The sequence below is a fragment of the Pleurodeles waltl genome, chromosome 5, assembly GCF_031143425.1.
Source record: "Pleurodeles waltl isolate 20211129_DDA chromosome 5, aPleWal1.hap1.20221129, whole genome shotgun sequence".
In the NCBI taxonomy this organism is placed as follows: Eukaryota; Metazoa; Chordata; class Amphibia; order Caudata; family Salamandridae; genus Pleurodeles; species Pleurodeles waltl.
Window position 1 is genome coordinate 355,702,111 of NC_090444.1, and position 20,944 is coordinate 355,723,054.

At 39.4% G+C, this 20,944-nt stretch overlaps 1 protein-coding gene across 4 annotated transcripts in view; it reads right to left on the reverse strand.

The window, feature by feature from the left end:
- Positions 1 to 20,944, reverse strand: part of MACROD2 (mono-ADP ribosylhydrolase 2) — a 5,612,477-nt gene that overhangs the window by 616,609 nt on the left and 4,974,924 nt on the right. For 3 of the 4 annotated variants that reach the window (XM_069234098.1, XM_069234097.1, XM_069234096.1), the window contains exon 13: positions 16,077 to 16,142. The exons of the other annotated variant lie outside the window; for it this stretch is intronic. In XM_069234098.1, the coding sequence (XP_069090199.1) occupies positions 16,077 to 16,142 (66 nt within the window). The remainder of the gene's footprint in view (positions 1 to 16,076; positions 16,143 to 20,944) is intronic. 4 annotated transcript variants of the gene reach the window in all.

Sequence of the window (20,944 nt, forward strand, 5' to 3'; positions counted from 1 at the left end):
ATTCCGATTTTATGGGGAATGTCATGAGTTTTTTGGTATTAATACACCAAAAGCTGCATGATATGGTAAATAATATATTCTTTCCTCCTGTTAAATTTCACAGGTTTGATCTACCAAAATGTAATGAAGCGTGAGGTATTTAACACATCTGATAATTATCTGATGCATTTTATATCTACCAACTCATAATTCCAACCCGTATATAATCAGGGGTTTACACACAGTTTGTAATATACCGACCACCTCGCAATCATGGCCTAAATACTCATAACTAACTACATGGCCATCTGCTGGTCAAGGAATATTTAGGTGCTACGTCCACTCCATGGGCAGTCTAGCCACAAATGATAACACCACTCTTGGTTTAGGATCACAAATTGGTCAGTTAATAACATATTAACCAAGTGAGCAGAAGGAAAAGATGTCACCTAAGCTGGGCCACTTTGGAAATATTCACTGCAGTAGAGCATTTTCTTTTATGGTAGGCATAGGGTTAATCATAAATACCATCCCAGAAATATGTTACTCTGGGTAAACACCCTGAATGATGCATTCTTTGTCTATATTTACACCCAAGACAATCATTGGTATGCAAAGTGCAAGTAATTCAAGTAGCAGGCACTCCACAATAGGTACTCTAGTGAGCAGCCAATGCACTCCAGTGCCTACAGCTATCTAGTATTTTAGATCAGAGCAAACTAAAGGAACAATCATACACCAAGTCAACTTACGAGGATGCAGGATAACAGTGGTATGACCTAAAGATGAAATAAAGCACACTTTTCCTACAAGGACTCTGAGAATGCACCACCCAAGCATTATCATGCTTCTTTATGGAGTCATCACTGCCCAAAGAGAGATGGGAAAAAGAGGCAACAGCAGACTACTCAGACTACTCAGATGCCAGTTTACACCTACACAAAAATAATGTGCAGAAGATGTTAAGAAACAAGTGAGTAGTGGAAATAGAAGCAGAGCTTGTGGAAATTGAAACTTGGGAAGCAATAAAGGAACTCCAATCAAAAAAGGCTCTAGGCCCTAACAGCTTCCCAGTGAGGCTCGATAAAGGGATTGTGAGTAATAGGACTCCTTGGCTCAGGCAAATGTTTGAAAGAGCAAAGGGTGATGGGGTTATACCCTATAACCTCTTATGCCTACAATAGATGTAATATATTAACAAGGAACACCTCTGAATTACTGTGAAACATATAGGCCAGTATTGCCACCAAATAATGGAAATCAAAATCCATGCTAAGGTATCGGCCACTTGATTGGGCAAGGTGATAAAATCATTATGAAATTTGTATTAGTCTGGATTTATGTCAGATAGAAGTACTCACTTCAATCTCAGATGCCTCTTTAGATGTCTGGCTTATATGAGGGATGTGCAGGAATCAACAACAGTCTTGTGACACTACACACCACTAAAGCCTTTGACACTCTATATTGGCCATACATGTTTAAAGTGCTGATTTGGGGTTTGGTTCTAACTACGTGTTGTGGTTAAGATTGGTATACACTGCTCTGTTAGCAAATGTAAGAGACAACTGGGAACTATTAAATCAGTTTCCACTGAGGATAAGGGCGAGGCAGGGATGCTGGCTGTCCCCAGTGCTATTCACCTTTGCCCTGGAGCCTATGGCCTCTTGGGTGCGAAAGATACGTAAGAGGCCTTCGCTGGTTCACAACATGGGGTGGGCACAGCTTGCTACATGCAGATGATATCCTTTTATACATTGCAAATCTAGAGACAACATTTGATCTTCTGCTTCAGAGATTAACAAGTTTTGGCAGACACTCGGGATACAGTATTAACTAGGGAAAGTCAGTGTTATACCCTTTATTGAAACGACTGCCTGATGAGACATTTCAATGCCAATTCACTATATTGTGAGAAGGGTTAACACTTGGGTATATATATAACTTAGAGCAGTGCATAATTTTTAAAAGAATAAGTTACAAGGCCCAGGATTTTGCTCAGAAGCTCGTGACCAGTGCTATCAAATGTCACGGGTGCCATATACCAAGGCTATGCAGTCCTCATTCCACCACATGCATCCTTCCTCCACAACCAGACATTCCTTGCCCCTTTATCTTACTCTTTCTGGTTCTTTTTCAACCTGCATTCTTTCTTTGTTGCTGTTTTTTCCCCTTCCTTCTTCTTCCACTTTTTTGTTTTTATCTGTGTTTCTCTGTGTCAAAGTATGATAAATAAGTGTTGGAATCCAAAACTGAGTGCTGGTGGGCTCCACCCTCAACCATTGACTGAAATTCAGCACTGACTCATAGCTAAAAAGAGGTCTTTCAGAGAAATGTATATGGCATACTTCATAGATTCATGGACATCATTTAGAGGGTGTAGTTGCAACCCCTAGCTTGCCCCTTGCAACCCCTGAAACTACAATGGAGAACCCTAGCTGCAATTGTAGCAAAATCAGTGCCAGCAACACAAGGGCACCTCGTACTCACGGATGTTGGTTGGGACTCAACTTTGCTTGCTTTCTGTAAAATTTTATTATTACACTAATAGTGAATAATATCCTATTATTCACTATTAGTGTAATACAAAATCTAGTACAATTAAATGGAATATGACCCTCCTTGGCAGCTGAGCTAAGTAAAACATCTAAGTATGCTCTGTGTGTGCTTGCGGGTGACAGTGTGTTTATGTGAGAGACAGTGTGAATGTGTGTGTAAGCCTGTGAGTTCAAGTAATGGTCAAACAGCATGTGATGTTACTTCTGTTACCCCAGGCATTTTGATGAATTGACATCCATGAATACATTCAGAGCGGATGTTAAGGAACACTTGTGATCTTTGCTGGTGTCCTGTTTTGGACGAGTGGCAATGTTCAAGAAAATAGTCCTGTTGAAATTTACATATGTCCTTCAGGATCCACTGAAGTGAGTCACAGAAATTGTCTTTAGAAAGAAGGAAGATAATGTCAGATAATGTCAGATTGCTTCCATGGAGTGGGCACCTGCTGCGTACAGCACTCAGAAAGTTGTTCAAGGGGATGAATGATAAGAGTTTTGCCTTGCCTGATAACCAAAAACACCATTGGGTCTCACAGATGGTGACAATAAACAAATGAGCCTCCCTGCCACTAGACAAACCCTCTCTAAGAAAAGATAGAAATGGAATTGAGCAGAGAGGATGCTTAGCAGTCCTTTTTACTCGGCACAAACACATGAACACACCAAATCAATACTGAAGGCATTTGAAAAAACTATTAGACACATAAAATGGCACAGGATTCCAACAAAAAAACTCCCTCTTTGAGATAGTGATATTTTAGGAGGTGTGGGGACTCTGAAGGGGTTCAGAAAATGGGACATAATTGGAATTAGAAAACCTTGGGATATCTAGAGAAAAGAGGGACCCGCTACATCGGAAGACCTTAGATAAGAATACAAACTAGCAGACTCTGAGTCATACAACTATGTACAACTTTGCCATGCCTCAGTGGGGCACATCTCAAAAAGAGCCTAACTAGAAAGATCTACCCTACTAGAACACAGGATCGTTTCAGAGCCACTCACTCAAAAAAGCTATATCCCTCATATATAAAAAGATAATAAACAACTCGTCAGACCCACTTGTCAAACTAAAATAATTGAGAAACAGATCTAGGATCACTTCTATGATGAGAATGGGAAGACGCAATCAGCTCACCTAGGGAGGTAGCCATAAGAACTGGATTTAAAATAGAGCAACTTTGAATACTTCTTAGAGCATACCTCATGAGGAAATATTTGGCTTCAGTAAGGGGGGGAGCAAAGCTGGAGATTGCTCCATGGGTCATGGACAAGTAGGTAGTTTCATGTATACCTTGTAGGATTGCCATTGCCTGGCACACTTCTTGAAGGGAATGGATGGGAAAGTGCCTGTTGTTTTTCATGGGTTTTGGAGAGACTTTAAATCATAATAACTTTGTACTGAATATTTAGGGTAATATTGCTTTCCAGAGGCACCATAAGATATTTTATAAGCTGTGACTTATGGTGGCAAGACAGAATGTCGCTGGCAACAGGGGCAAATAAGGCTCCAGAGCTGGAAATGTGGAAAAAAGACACAACTTGTGTATGATGGTAGAAAATTATATATACTAATGCAGATGATGCCCAAAGAAATGGGAAAAATGTGGACCTAATGGAAAACCGACAGTGTCTCTGTAATCGGGGAAGACTAGATGCAAATAAAGGGTGTGGGATTATGTACACAGTCCACAGGGTATACCGAAGCAAAACCTCATGGTGATCTGCTAATCTGTGCTTTTTTTGGGGGGGGAGGGGTCATGCTAGACGTTTGTGCCAACCAATAGGTGTGATTGTGCCAGTCTGTGCTTCACTTGTATGTATAAAAACAATAAAAAGATGTTCATGGAAAAAAAGAAATACGTGAGATAAGCATTTTAGGTTTGCAGATGCACACTGCTGCAGGAATGGGAAGAGATTCTTGCCAGTGGTTCCAGAAGAGGCTGCTGACGGTGTATGTATGATATGCTCACAGCTTTCCATTATGATCCTCTGCCTGACAGGTTATCCCGCGCACCATTTACCTGTAATACGTTAATATCAACACTCAACGAAAGATCATGTGAAATTTGCATTAAATAAAAGTAAGAAAAATACAAATGTTATTGTCAATTATGTAAACTGCCTCAAAGGACTTGCACATGCTTTTTAACCAGAGGACCAGTCAGATACACTTGCCAATGGTATCCAAAGGGTTTTTTGGGGGAAAATTCTGCCACTTGCTCTGATTGCCATTGTGACCCTCCACTTTATTGGCCCATCCCATGGTGTAAGCATGACCTCCACCTCCATTACTCTGACAAGTCAAAATTCATTGCTAGTATGCCACCAGTATGAGGGACCAAGGCACAGACTCAGAATTGTTTGGTCAAGATTATGCAAGTGCATTTTTGCCATTTTATGAAGAAGCATATAATATATTTTGCTCCACCTGAACGTATAACACATGAAGATTGAAGGTTTAATCTACCAAAGTAATCCTCAAATCCTCACCCATGAATCACAACACTTTAAATTGCAACCTATACTTATGATATTGGTTTATGTTGATATGGACTTACGCTGACACGAAATTGATTCAAATGTAACTTCAAACTCCTCAGTGAATGAAAATCTCATTTTTCTACATCAAATTCTCAGGAGGAAGAAATTATTTTCTCAAATGCATCGCCCAATATAAACATCATAGATAATATGATTGGGTCTCTCTCTGAACTTGGTGTCCCCTGATTCTAATTTCAAATACGTTTCATGTTCTGTGGAAATGATGCTTCAAATGCAGTCAAGAACATGAGGTATCTTAGATTTGGTATTTGATGTATCTAAAGAACAAGCGATGCAGGCACTCCGTTTTCCACTATGGATGAGGAATTAGCTAAAACTAAACAGAAATCTGGTTTCAATAGTAACACACATTGCCAAAGCCAATAGGTTTCACCTTTGTTTTTTCTTTTGCATTCTGTCTTACTAACTGGATTATAAATATTAGTAATAGGTTATAATAATGTTTGTTTTAAATTTGATAAACTGTTAACAGTTGTTTATGTTGTGATGTATGTTGAATTATTATCCCAGGGTTCCAAACTTGTAATTTGTACCTTATTTAATATAGCATTCTGTTAGAGTATAGTAATGTGTTTTTAGTAAAGTGCCACGTTTAACTGCAAGGTAACCACAATTGTGACTGCCTGTCTAGTAGTAAAATACAGCAATACATGGTGTTTAGAAGAGCTATGATAACTTTTGGCACCAGTGCCACTGCACCTGCCACACCATTCAAATAATGAACCTAATGCCTGCAAGATAACTGCACTTCTGACTGCCTGTTTGATAAGTCACTGAGAAAATAACAATTCAAAATAAAACGTCACCCAATTGTACAAATGACTTTTCTTTAAAAATCAATGAGTGTAATTTAGGAAACGAACACACTAATAATTTTAATAATATTTACAACTGTTATTCATCAGAAATAAAATTATTAAGTAATGAAAAACACAACATAATGAGCCCACTCGCTGCATTGCAAGATGGCCGGCAGGTTTACATACATTTCAACGCAAATTGACAGGTGTTCAGTCCATCTTTTCACATGCAAACACAAACAAGTAACCAATCAACAAAAGCCAGAAGGTGTACTTGGGCCACTCTCCAAGCGATGGCAAAAGCAGAACAGAAGAGCAGAAAATGACCTGCTAGCCAATAAAAAGCAAGTAAATTCAAGCGTTAGATCGACATTTGAATGAACAAACGGGAAGTTCAGGTAAGTAAGGGGGTGAAGTTGGGGTGGGTTCTAAGTCCCTTTAAAGAATTTGTTTAGTAACATGAGACTCTCCAAGCACAGCACAAGCCCTGTGCAGGCGAAACCTAAAAATGGGCCTGAAGCCGGATAATGCTAGTGTTGTTCATCTAACAAACTAATAACAAATGCCTTGTTCCCTACTTAAGATGTTAATATTTCTCGGTGCCCATCTAGAATAATAGAAGTGTAAGAGGTCTAAGAAGTTGATATTCGTTTATATTGGACAGAAGATGAAGACGCCGTCTATGTCTGAATAATCGTAGTATAAAGAAAAAGAAAAAAATGAATAGAGTCCATGAAGTGAGTTCCAAAGTTAGCTTTGTGATCTAAATGGTGCCAAGAAAGATTAAAGAAAGCTGCAGACATTCTTTTCAAAACTGAGCTTTGTAGCATGACCACCCAGCACACAAAAGGTCGGCAATTCATAGATTTGAAAACAAAATAAATATTGCACCATTAAACTATTAAACTATTTGTGACCGGTATTTTTTGTTTTCAAAAGGGATGTTTAAATATTCATTTTTATGGTTTAGAAATTCTTTTATAATTCCGTTCATAGCTTTATCATTGATTAAGGTGCCATATTTAATCTTTTCTCACACATACCTAAAGGCATTACCCACATATTGCATTTGGTTTCAATCCATGAGTAGCCATTGTCATATACAACAGGTAGAAAAGCTGGGAAAACAACATTTAATGCTAAGCCCACAGGATGCACAATATGTTTATAAACTGCGGATATTTGTGAAGAGGCATCTGCAAACAAAAATACTCTTTGTTTCCCTTGTTATATCAATGCATCAATATTAAGTCAAATTGTGTTCCTTAAGCACAAAATACGTAATTAATTTTATGTTACATAAACACATATTTATAAAATGACATACACATTGACCTAGTTGTAGGATAATGAACAATATTCAAAAGAAAAACAGACTATTTATGCTCATCTTTAAATCTATGCTTATTCATCTCTTACATTATGATTTTCCAACATGAAATTAGATGAATTAAAAGCTAGAGTCCACATATTGCTGGCTTGCAATCCAGAGGAGTTGTGCCTATCCATCAGCATTTTCTGTGATAGATACAGTATTTTAAAGCCAGGCACTGTTGCAGGTCATTGTTAAAACAAGCCCTCTGAGGTGAAAGGCCATCGTTCAGTGAATACTTCACACATAATGCATGTTGTAAAAATAACAACCCTTAAATTAAAACATGATGACCTCCTAGAGGGAAAAGTGATGGAAAATGTCACTGCAATTAACTAGATAGACTTTTGATAACTGAGTCAAAAGGCATTGACTAGGAAGTTAGATAGAGCTGGGAACATAGGTAATGATTCACAAAACACTTATAAATATATATGCTTTGTGGATTTCCTCCTCTCATTAGCACATGTTGCCAACTTAAGGACACAAAAAATCCCAGGAGCAATCATTATCTACGCACATCATAAAGTTCCATGGACAGTCAACCTCCTTATTCTCAAGGAGAGTCTGGAGGAGCAAGGACAGAGTTATTTTTTCTCTGAAAAATATTTTTTGGTATGGAGAAAATCCTATTCTAGAATCCAATGAAGCATTGGAGTTCTCCAGTCCTTTTTCACCGAATACAAATATTTACTACTTGTGTGTTTGTAGTAGTCTACCAGGTTTGGCCAAGGAGGTAATCACCCTGCAAATTGATACTGAAAAATCTTCTAAATGTGTTAATGTTTCTAGTATTTTCAATTACTGCTCTCCCTGATACATTTAAATCTTCCCTCCCCTTTTATCTCACTCTTGCATGTTCCTGGTTTCTACTTTTGTAATGATTTTGCCGTCTTTCTCTTTCCCTGTCTTTCTGATCTGTGTCATTCTCTTAGGCTCGGTAAATAAATGATATATAAAAATAAGGGCCAGTCTCTAACAATACGTGCCGGTGGACCCCACTAGCAATCACCAGTTCAAATTAAGCACTGATCTGCCCTAACATAAGGGACTCTCTTCCAAGTTCATTGATATAAAAAAACTATCATTAAAAATTCAGCCAAGACTCTAAAACCTGGTGACTCCATCATTCTCTAAGACATGGCTGTCACCTTTTGTTGTTTTTTTCAAGTGGATCCTCTGTGTTGTATTTAGTGCCATATTGGCATGCTGTTATTTATTCATTTGAATACACTGACACGTGTGAGGAGAGGGGGGGGGGGGGGCAAAAATAATATTATTTAGGCAGTGCACATTATTCAGAGTGAGTACTTTATTTGCACATTTGAAATGCATTAAATGCCTATGTTACTGTGTATCAATACATATAGAATATCCAGTGAAAGAATCAACCTTGTATCCAATGGAACAGAATTAATCCTGCAAAAATATGAAAGATTTCAGGAAATATTAAAAAAGCAAGATCACAGAGTGCTTCGTTACATGAAACACACATGAAGTTTCAAGCTCTCTCAGAAACGGACAAGATAAGCAATAAACAGTGGTGGTATTCTCAAAAGCTGTAAGGAAGAAAGGGATGGCAACTAATGTAGCAAAGTCACTAAAAGCTGAAATAATTGCATTAAAATCAGATACTCAGGGCTACAGGTAACAGCAATGCTGGAAACCAATTTCACAATTTTAGGAGCAATATATACATTCCAACTCCTCCTTCTTTATAGCACAATGGAATTATTTTGGGTTCATGCGCCTTCAATAAATGCCAAATAACAGTACACAACATAAACAGGTTTAGCAGGGCCGGCTATAGGGCAGTGCGAGCGGTGCATCCACATCAGGTGCTCACCTGGATTGGGGGGCGCTGTGTTTAGCAATCACTTTAAAAACTTGCGATTTGAAAGCACCTGCTGAAAACTTCCTTGTGCGTCCAGTCTTCAGGAAACAATTAAAATCTCAATATACCTCTTGTGAATAATGTTCCTACTAGGAAAAAAGATGGGAGTTTTGTCTAGGGCAGCTTTGACTCGCCATAAAGTAGCATAGAGGGATAATATGCCTGATGCCAAGAACAGAACTATATTTTACGTGGATAGCGGAGTGGATTAGTGAAGCCGGTGGTAGTGAATGGATCCGAGGAGGCATTCATGGGGTGAAGGGCACCAAAAAAGACTGTCGCACAGGGCGCCACCAGTGCTAAAGCCGGCCCTGAGGTCTAGTCCAGCTAGTTAGCACCTAAAAAGGGTTTCCATTTGTGTTGGTGGTTTCTGGTGCTTTTTGCAACTACTTTCCACTATGCATCCTTTGGTAACAAGTATAGACTAGTCAATTTGAGCCCTGAACCCTAACAATGCATTATGTTTAAGTCTCTCACCTAGGATGCAAGTTCTCAGATCCACTTCTTCATGGAGGAACTGCAGAAAAAGTAAGGGCTGCTGGCTCTCAGAAAACTCAAGACTAGTTCAGCAGAAAGAAGTTAGTCGCTATTCTATTATTCTGCCATTAAATTCACTTGGAGCTGTTCAATCTAACATTTAATACATGCAATGATATAAGGTCTCGTTTCCTAATACTATATTGAAACAATAATCAATATAATAAGCGAACTATTCTCAAAGTATATAGAGCCAACATATCACACAACCCGTCATATTTAAACAAGTGACTCTATAATGTATCCAACACAGAAATCAAATTTACATAATTACACGAGTTATCACGCAGATACATACATATCATAACAAAAGGTGTAAGCTTATTTAAGTGCTGTAGTAACACAAACAATAAATGAGATGCCTTTACTATTTTAACAATGGAGCATATGAATGGATGAATCAATATTACCCGATGAATAAAAAAACAATCTGCCACACTATCCAAGACAATGTATAACTGAGAAAGATGCTAGAGCTGTCAACATACTCTCCTACTTTTTACCTTGAGGTATATTTAGGTCTGGCATTGCCCAAGACCTTTTGCTTTTAAATTAAACTCCTCAAAACTCTTATCTACATACATAAGTATGTATATACATACATATACTTGCAGGGGCTTTCAGTTACCCCTCTTCATCCCTTGATCTGTTATATTATTCACATTTAGCTTCCATACACCTTATTACACAGCATGGAGCGATGACCACTTCAACTATTATTGAGGGACGTCTGCCCTTGCACAATGTTATCATTCACACAGAAACTAGTTCCCCTCAAGACAAGGGAATAATGAGCCAATGTGACTGTTAAAAGTAGAAAAACTCTTCATGTTGCAATGGTGCAGCAGCTCTCTAGACACAGCTACTGGGCCCTGGCTGCTGCTTGCATTGCATGGTGCCATATAAGCACTGCAAGGGGAGCCACTCTATAAAAGATGGATGGATACCTGTGTTTGCTCATGTGCAGGCATAAACGGGGAGCCACTTTTCAGTGATTTTTATCAAAGTCTAACACAACTATTTAGATTACTGTCCGTCATTATATAGTAATGTGGAAGCACACTTTTTTATAGATACTTTATACCAGTAGGTGCACGAAGGCATAATTTGTCAGGGCAAATCTCATTCTAAAAATTAGGAACATGTGATTTTACACTTGTAAATGTATTTGGTCAATTGGAAATTCCGCTAGTATGGTGGAATGTCCTTGTTAATAAACTTAATAAACTTACAGCAATGGATATGTTTGAGAGTCTTCTTGGTACGGCAACTAGCATAAAGTTCAAGAACAACACCACAAATGTTCAAATTTGTGTGCATTCACCAATATTTGAAGGTAATTTCCCATTCAGTGCATGCTTGAAAATATACTCGCCAAGGGAATAAGCAAATGAGTTTTTGGGTAGAGAATGGTGAGGAAACTACCCCAAAATTGGTGGGGGTGCATAGGTAGGTTTTTTTTGTTACAAAACAAACTAATTTTCCCCTTGTAGGTAAAGAGGAAAATGGTAGTGATCTTTAGTGACCCATTTATAAGAGGTTCAATATACAAGCTCCCAGCATGTATTCCCCTTTTTGAATGGTAATGTCACCTTGTTAAAAATGTCTTTAACTGGCACAAGGGCTTCCATGCCTAACTTTACTAATGATTATTGAATGGACTTTGACACATGGATTGGTGCCAGATGTGGCTGAGCAATTATACCCTTTTATATATAATAATTGTGTAACATTATAAAATCCCTACTGAATGGGGCAAGACTTAAGTGACACTTAGAGGTGATGATGGCTGCACATTGTGATAATGCCTTCACTTTCTGCCACATGGGCTCCTCGCTCTTCTCTGAAAACACCACACGGCCCTCACTGTGCCATGGTAGGCAAACCAAATTGAGTGTTAAAGTGCCTGTGTGGCCCAAAACAGAAAGGCGCCTATTCACTGGTTCTCAGATCCAAGGATTTGCTCATCAGTCAAGGCTTTGGTGTGGTTGTAGAGTGTGTCAGAAATGGGCAGTAGCAGTGCAGGGTGCCTCAAGATGAAGCAATTAGGGAAGGGGAGAGTATAATGCCTGTGGTTTCTCAACAGCTTTGCTGATGATTTTCATCTCAAATTTATAGCATGATGAATATTTTTCCTGTTTGTGTATAAGTGAACACAACTTGCCTATCCATGTTTTTTATTTATTATATTTATTTAAAGTATTTATACAGGGTGTCATTAACCAAAGTTGATCTGACACTATGATGAGGATCCAATAAACTAACACTAATCAAGTCATTGACCTACAAGCTGGATGGCTCCTGCTTTATAGCCTCTTCTTAAACATTTACACATTACCAGAGAACTTAATCTTAAGGGGAAGAGGGCTGCATGCCTGGCTACTTGGCTTTGGAAGCAGGGCAATGTAAGGTCAAGACTTAAGTCAGGCTTACCAGATGCCCCTCTCCAGCTCACATCATTTCTTCCCTTGTCCCTCTTTAAGTGCCTCCCTTTACTGAAATGTTTAATATTCCCTTAAAAACAGCCAAAGCACCTACAGTGCGGAAGCTTGCTTACATCTCGACAATTCTTAAAAAACCTTTGGCTAGTCCGGCCATTTTTTCCAACTACTGACCAATTTCTATATTGTAATTCCCCATTAAAGTCTTGGTGAAAGTAAATAATAATCAACCTTGCAGCTATCTTGATAACAATCATATACCGGAGCCACCTCCGCCAAGATTAAGGGCAGCTCAGTGCATAGAAACAACTTTATTAGGTGTCATGGACACTATTAGCTCCAGTCTGGACAAGGGCATCTCAGAAGTATTGTTATTACTCTATGTTTCTGCTGCATTTGTATACAGAGTCACATGCAGTGCTGATTAACAGAATGTATGCCAAATAGGTTAGATACTCGAGGTTTGAGTTGGTTGAGAGTTTTCTTGGATGGTTGTTCCAAAGTAGTCTCCATTCTTCCCTGCAAATCTAGGATGGTTAACAATACCTGTAAGGTTCCTCGTGGATACTCCCCAAGCGCTCCGCTTTTTAACATCTAGCAGGCCCCTCTGGCTAAGGTTGCTTGGTCTTTTGGCATTAACCTTCTATCCTGTGCAGATGACACCCAATTGATGCTGTTGTTTGATCAGGAAACCGACCTTACGATAACCAGATTTGGGGATTGCATGCATGCCATGGCTGCATGGAAGAAGCAGAGTGTTCTTAAACTTAATAGGTGTAAAACTGAAATTTAGCTTTTTGAGGGAAACATCCCAGAATTGGCTGAAGGACTGGTGGCCCCTGAAATAAGGCAATCCACCCTGTCCAAAAAAGTTATTAAAAATTCTTGACTTTTTTATGGATGGTAAGCTTTCTATGGTAAACCAAGTGAATGCAACTTCTGGTACCTGTTTTGGTATACTTCGTCTTCTTAGGAAGGTGTTTTTGAGGCTGCCTTTGGACTGTATGAAGACTGTTACACAGGCACTCATACCTAGTAACCTGCATTATGGAAATGGATGGCTGGTGGATATGAATTAATCTCCTGTGACTCACCTCCAGGTGGTTCAGAATACAGTGGCACACTTGGTTTGCGCTCTAACTGCAGGTTCTCAAATAGGTCTGGTGCTGAGATCATTGCAATAGCTTCAGGCTAGAGAACAGTGCATTTTTAAGCTTCTCTGTCTTGCTCATAAGGCCCGCCATGGGGATTGTCTACTACCTTCATTCCCAAATTAGCTCTCACCACCCAGTCACGACTATGAGATCATCTGATACCACACGTGTTGCCCTGCGCCGTATTCAAACTACTCAAAACAGAGGACCCTCCTATTGTATCTTAACCCATATTATTGGAACAAGCCATCAGTCCAGATTCGTACATGCCATACTTGGGCTTTTTATTCTACTCTACGCAAGCAGCATTTGTGACACTCCTTACCAGCAATCTGCTGTGTTTTGGTTGGTCAAAATGTAAGTTTTTATACCATGAATGCACTAAGATAAGTAAACAAAGCCTATTTTTGTTCTACTCCTGAGAAGCTAGACTCTAAGGGCCTGATTACAAGTGTAGGTGCTATTTATCACACCTTCGCTATTTGTCATGTGCGATAAATAGCCCCTTTTACGAATTTCTGTGTAATAACATGCGGATTCTGGTGTTTAATGTACCAAAATCTGCATGTTACGGTAAATACCGCATACTTCTCCCCCGTTAAATTTAAATGTTTCACTTGCCAAAATTTAATGAATGTTGAGTTATTTAACACATCCGACAATTATTGGATGCAGTAAATAAAAAAAAACTTGTAAATCCAATCTGTGCATAATCAGAGGTACACAAAGAGGTCAGAATTAACTTTATCAGTCGTAATCAGGCCCTAAGAAGCTCACCAGAACATGAAACAATGCAGGGCACATCTTGTTGGACTAGATGTTACTTTACAATACAGTTTGTGACCTTATTAATTCAGAGGTCCCCTACCTCCCATCAGCAACATAATTTGAATACTACATTGTATTTCCGAGGGAACTTCAAATGGTGGTGACTATGTCTCCATTGTTATGCTCAATGCTTAATCTGTGAAAAATACATGCTGAGCTCCCAACTTTTTCTCGGACACCGGTAGCCGGGGCTGTCAAAAAATGCTGACAGTTCAGCTTCAGATCCACCTCCCTACACTCACTGTACCCATATCTCACGTGTGTAAGTTCTTTTTCATCTCAGCACTCTCAATTTGTCATTGATTCCACATCCTTTCACCCTCTCCCTTTCCACTTTTCTCCCTCTTGCTCTGGGTCGCAGTGTGAGGATGAAAAATAAGTGTCAGTGCCTAATGGTGAGAGCCAGAGAGCTTCACTGGCAAGCACCAGCTACAGGCGAAGCACCGAACAGATGTCCTATCCAGACTCAAGGTTGGTTCTCATAGTCAAGAAAACAATGTGTATGTGTAAGTGAGAAGTGAGATTTCCAAAGTATCAGGTGGTCACTAGAGGAATGGCTACAGGGTCTCAGATTTTGTAGCCAATGTGTACCACTGCATTTAACAGTCCTCCTTTAGACAGCTCCTAATTCACGTGGGGACTCTGCATCTAGCTTCTGATTGAAGAGGCGCATCATTGTAACTCAGCACATCTGACAGTCATTCAGATTTAAATCCATACGGCAAAAATTGCTGGTGTTATAGAAGAAAGGTCTGATATAGATATCAAGTTTGGTTGTCCTGCATGAACCAGCACTGAAGGGCTTGTTGTATGCCAGAACAGAACACTTGCTTCTAGACCATGCAGCCTAGAGCAAGGCGTGAAAAAGTTATAACCATCAAAATACGTGCAGATACTGCAAGTAGCATTCGCTGAATCAATTGAGGATACCTGTTGGAAACATATGTAAACAGTAACTCTGGCTTTGTGTGCGTGTCCTCAATGGTGTGAACCCTTTGGAGACCTCAACCTGTTATGACTTCAAACAGACCCAGACTTCCAAAGAATGAGGTCGATGGAGTAGTAACATTTCTTTCGAGTCTCCTAAACATTGTCTCTGTTCTAGCTGCACAAGTCAGCTGAACGCCAACAACTTCCCTGAATAGGTGTTCAAGGGACGGGATAAAAGACTAATCTATCTACACTCAGAAACCTGGAGCAGTGAAACTGCCTCAGTTAATGTAAACTTGTAACTCTCAGAAAATTAATGGAGCAATGGATATGATACATTGTGTTTTTTTCGGTAAAATGTACTCAAATGGTTCATTTATCTTTTTCAAAGGCTCTATTAATGGGGGGTGTTTACATCACGTTGGCAGCGCTGCTGCGCTAAATTATCGGCCTCTCTAATATTCGTTAATCTTTAGCCATTTCCTTGACAATTCCATAAAAGAGCCCATCAAACGTCGGGGCCTGTGCGCGCCATTAATGTGCTCTGGTGTTACATTATTGCTCCTTTCTGGCCAAAGGCCTCGAAATAAAACAACTCGACATAAAAATCTTACTTTTAAACATTTAAATGAGGCTGCCTCGCGCAGCTCTTTCTGAAGGCCTCTTAGCCATTTTAAATATTTATAGAGCACTAAATGAGCTGCGTGCCCAACAGAGCCTTGCAAAGACAAACACTGCAGCGCTTTCCCTCTGCCGGGCATGACATCAGCTGCTCCCTCCCGCCCAGCCGATGTGCATAGAATCGCTGTTGTCTGACTTCTTATCTACACGCAGCTCATGTCATCAGCTCTGTTATTATGTGGCATTAAAATGTGATATTAGAGTGAAAAAGCGGATCACATAAGTAGTAAGTATATCAATAAACTCTTTCCACTCTTTCCATTAGTGCATGAAGAGATAACTATCCATTTGAAAACCATGGACTTCTACATTTCATAAAGCAAGTTCGTTATGGTGCCTTCATCTTGGCAGGAATCCATTGCTTCTTTCCTTGGACTGGCTTCAGAGGGAGGTTTTTCTTCTCCTATTAAAAATTGCACTACATAGCTTTATGGGGTGAACGTTATAATGAATTACAAAAACACACTTTTATGGTCACATAGACAAATACATCATAAAATACGATTAGTCAGGTTAGGTATAAACACAAACCTGCCATCTGAAATAATTAGAGGGGGGAAATGTGAACTGGGTATTTGCCCACAGACAAAAAAAGAGCTATGTTTACACACCGGTCTTCTAGCGGCTGTATATTTTTGGACTTCTAATTCTGTAATAAATAACATTTCCAATTGCTTAAATATTTGCTTAAGTATAAATCAGGCTGATTGGCATTTTACAAAGTCGGCTTCATGCCAGTCCTGAGTTATTACCAATAAGAATCTTGCTCTTACTTCTTTCAGAAGTGTTGCTGAATCTGTCACACAAAGGCTACATAAATTCACACCAGATTTCCTACTGGTTGTAGAAAGACCGTTTTTTTAAACGTATGATGAATCATGTGCATAAAAGACCAAAATAGCATGAAGGCAGTCATTTTGTGCTCTAAGCATTTCTTTGGAATTGAGAAATAAATCTTTATCGTAATGGTATCCAAAGTTAACAAGGGCCATTCATCAACATTTAATGCAATTTACATGTATTTTTCTAAATAAGATAACTGCCATAACGTCTGTGACAATTGCCTTCTTTGCCAATGCCTGGTAGTCCAGCCCACACAAGTAAACCAGTTTCAACAAACCAACCTTTACAACAATACAGTAAGAAATAAAGAACGTCAATATCCAGAACAAATTTAAGGAAAATATGAGAATGTAAACTAACAGAGCAACATCTGTCATAATTACTAGATATCTCCACAAAGCTATTCGGAGCATAATTTGTGATGTAAACTCTAATATAATTTGGAAAGCAAATCCTGAATTACCAAAAGTTTATAGTGCTATACTAATTGCTGATTGTGCACTTTATAAACGCCAATAAACATAATATAAATTAAACCAAAAATTTGAAAACGTACACACGGTATTCCTTACTTATGAAAAAGTAACAAAATTGGCAATAATAATTACTGTACTACAATGCCAGCAAAATTAATCATTGATAAAAAAAAGTGTTGCTTTAAGAATCAAATTATAACAAAAATGGAGAAAAATAACGATTTCTGAAGTGTCTTCAGATCATCACACTGGCTTCTGGTGGAGCCAAGAAAGCATTTCAAAACTGTAACCCTAATCTTTAAATGTCTCCATGGACTAGAACCAATATGCTATGCCAGGAAGCTAAAGTGATACTTCCCTGGTAGATCTTTCACTCTACTAATCAATCCCTCATCACTGTTCTTCACACCATTTGTAAAACTTATAGTGATAGGACATTGTCAGACATGGGTCCTACATTAGGGATGCAGCTGTCATGTTAGCCTTTTGCAAAGTAAACATGGGGAAAATATGATTAATTTGTAAAAATAATGTTTTGTAAAAAAAATAAGTGCTACGCTAAAGAAGGAGGCCTTCTGCCCTCCTGTACTATAGCTTGGTGGTTCAATTCTTCAAACAATTGATCGAGAGCTAGGCAGCCCCTCCGGTCAATATGAGTTCAATTGGAGCGGTAAAAGGTGGGACTTTGCCTCAGGAAATGATGCTACTTTCAATCGAAACATTCAGTGACATACTTATGACTGGTGTTTAGGCGCTCTTGCAGCATGCAATGTGGTGCATGCGGAACACAAGCCCAAAATGCGATTTATCAAGCCACTCACGGCCACCTTGCATGCAAATCCCCTTCCCATGCAACTCCCATTGAATTTGAAGCATTCCCAGGTATACCAGAAGTGGTAAACCAGGGAATGCGCCAAAATACTATCTCCTCCCAGGTGAGACATAACAAGAGAAATATCTTTATTTCTCCTCATTACTCATTACTTCCTATGTGTGCTGCAGAATGCAGCACACATAGAAAGAGGTAAATTCCTTTAGGGGATTTTTTTGTGCAGGAAGTTCCCCCCTGCATTGGTGCAAGGCAGCCAAAACGGCACCAGCACAGGGACAAAAGAAGAAATGTGCCGTATTCTTTTAAATAGACTGCATTCCTGCTTTTTCGCTGACTGATTTTGCCATCAATACGGCCCCGGGTATGGGAAACTGACTATGCAAAAGCAGAAGGAAGAACTCTATGGCCTTGGAGGATAAAACATGGGGTTGAATTTTAATAACCCAGAACAGGTCCTTTCCATAATTCAGTAAGAAAGTTCTAATAGCTTCTTATGTTTGTTCTCCACAGGTGGAGTAAGGACATCTATCTGTGCTTCAACTATTGTAGTTTGGAACTCCCAGAAAATTAACCGTGCAGGAACATATTTAAAAATAAATCCAGCTATTAACCTGCTATTATGCTGGCACTTAACACTCCTATTTTTACTGTTGTCTAGTCTAAGGGCCTCATTATGAGTTTGGCAGTCCGACGTGCTGACTACCAAACCTGCGGAGATGACGCTGCGTCATGCCGGCAGCATCTCCTCTCCCATTGTATTACAATGTTCCCACCGGGCTGACCAGTGGAAACATTGTATTACGATGTTCCCCGCCTGGATGAGCGGCATGAACAGTGCTACAGTATTAGTCTTGGCTCCCTTAAGGGAGCCGAGGCCAATACCGTAGCACACCAGCATCCTTGGAATACGCACTGTCTGCAAAGCAAACTATGAATTCCGAGGGTGTTGGGCAGAGGGGCTGAACTGTCCATGTCAATGGCATGGGCAGTTCAGGGGATCCCCTGTGGCCCCCTGCACTGGCTTTCCGCCAGCCTTTTCGTTGCGATGTCCACACCATTGAAGGTCTGGTGGAAAGTTGAGGTGTAATCAGCACGGCATGGGTGATCAAAACTTAGGCCACTGTCAGCCTGTTTGGAACCATGTTCCTGACGGGGACAGTGGCCCCCTGGTGGTTCGACTGCCAGGGTCGTAAAGTGACAGTCAGACCGCCTGGAGTGAGGGGTTCTGACTGTTACAGAGAGGCTGGTGGTCTCAAGACTGCCAGCCTTGTAATGAGCACCTAAATCTTATTCTGTGAGATTTTCTCTCAAGCCCCAAATTCCATACAAATGTCTGGAAAAATGTCCAAATGTCTCTCAGCTTAATTCCTGGAAAAAGACTCTTCAAAATGTATACAAAGAAGAGCAAACTCCTTATTCTGCCTTTTGTCCAATAAACTTGTACACGGCAGCTCCAACAGACACATAAAAAATAATTAGAGGTCTCCCATCCAGGAGAATTACATAGGCACACTAGTTATACTGGTTAGTTATAGCTTTAACATTCTATTTCTCTGATCACCTCAAAAAAGTCTGATTTTTGATTTGTGGATTTCATTCACCACCACTGAGACTGCAAATATATTAAACACCAAATCGGTAACTGTTAGAGACATGGGGCTGCAGCCCAATTTAACTATCTATGCCACAGGTACATTTTTAAGGACCACAGCATTAAATAGAAACAGAGAAAATGTTCTGCAGTGTTGGTTGATGTACAATATTTAACACAACTTTCTATGCCAGCCTGGTTATTTGATTAAGGCCAGTTGGTGTACCAGTACTAACCTTCAATAAAGATGTGGGTGAATTACAATTTTATATACAGCTTACTGTGTCAGAAGGCCAATCAGTAGACCAGAGGGCTAAACCAGAGGGTCAAACATGTTTTAGGAAACTAGCACAAGCACTTTAGCACTGGTTAGCAGTGATAAAGTGCACAGGATCCTAAGACCAACAAAAACAAATACAGCAAAAAAGAGGAGGGAAAAGGGCAAAAAGTTGCGGGTGACCCTGCAGAGAGGGCCATTTCCAAAATGTTATAATATTGACTGTTGCATTACTTTCTGAAAGTGCGTACTATGAGGGCCCTATTTTGCTTTTATTTTATTAATTTATTTATAGAGCACACACATAGCCACCCAGGCAAAGGAAAAATAAAAACTACAATAACAATTGTCAACAGCAGTATCAAGGTATGCAGAGATAAAGAATACAAAAAAGCGAGGTGTCAAGAAAACAGCTGAAAGATTTCACCAGTAGATGTGTTCTCATCAGGTGGGTTTTTAAGTCTTGGCAAAATGTAAATAGTTTAAGGTTGAGTGTTGGGTAATAGGAAAGCTGGTTCAATATTCCAAGGGGTTGGCAGGAAAATGCTTGTTTGTCTTTTTGTTTTTTTAACTTTCCAGTAAGTGATTAGTGTTCCTCTGATGCTTTTCAAGCCTCCTAATGTATGACCCTCTTTACCTACCACTTTTTTCTTTGGTGTTGCCTAGTTCTGGCAAAGGGTACCTCCCCGCTTTAAAGCCTCTCGTTTCCAGTTTTGTAGTGTCTTAATTTACTGCTGCAGCACTGACTAGAGGGGCTTCAACAGTATCAAATTAACATACTTCTTTGCATGTTAGGGTGGTTAAATTTTGCACTGATTCCCACAGCTACAGAAGTAGACACTCCAAAAATTCTATATGTCAAGTGCAGGAGTGGACCATCTCCTTGTCAATCCTCCAATCACTGCCTCAACTCTAGTTTTCTACATTATTTATGCTATTTATGTAATGCATAAAAATATGCAAAAAAGCCAATATGAATGGTTTTAAAAAATGCAGGCTACAGAGCTTGTTATTTAAGTAGTTGGTGATACCAACATGCAGCGCATTTAAGTTAACACAGGCAATTTTAAAGTCATGTCCTGCTTCTTCTTCCAATCTATAATGTCACGGAACAATTTATAGAAGACACATTGATGTTTGGAACAAACTACAGTTAAAGTAAAGATAAAATATAAACAACATTATA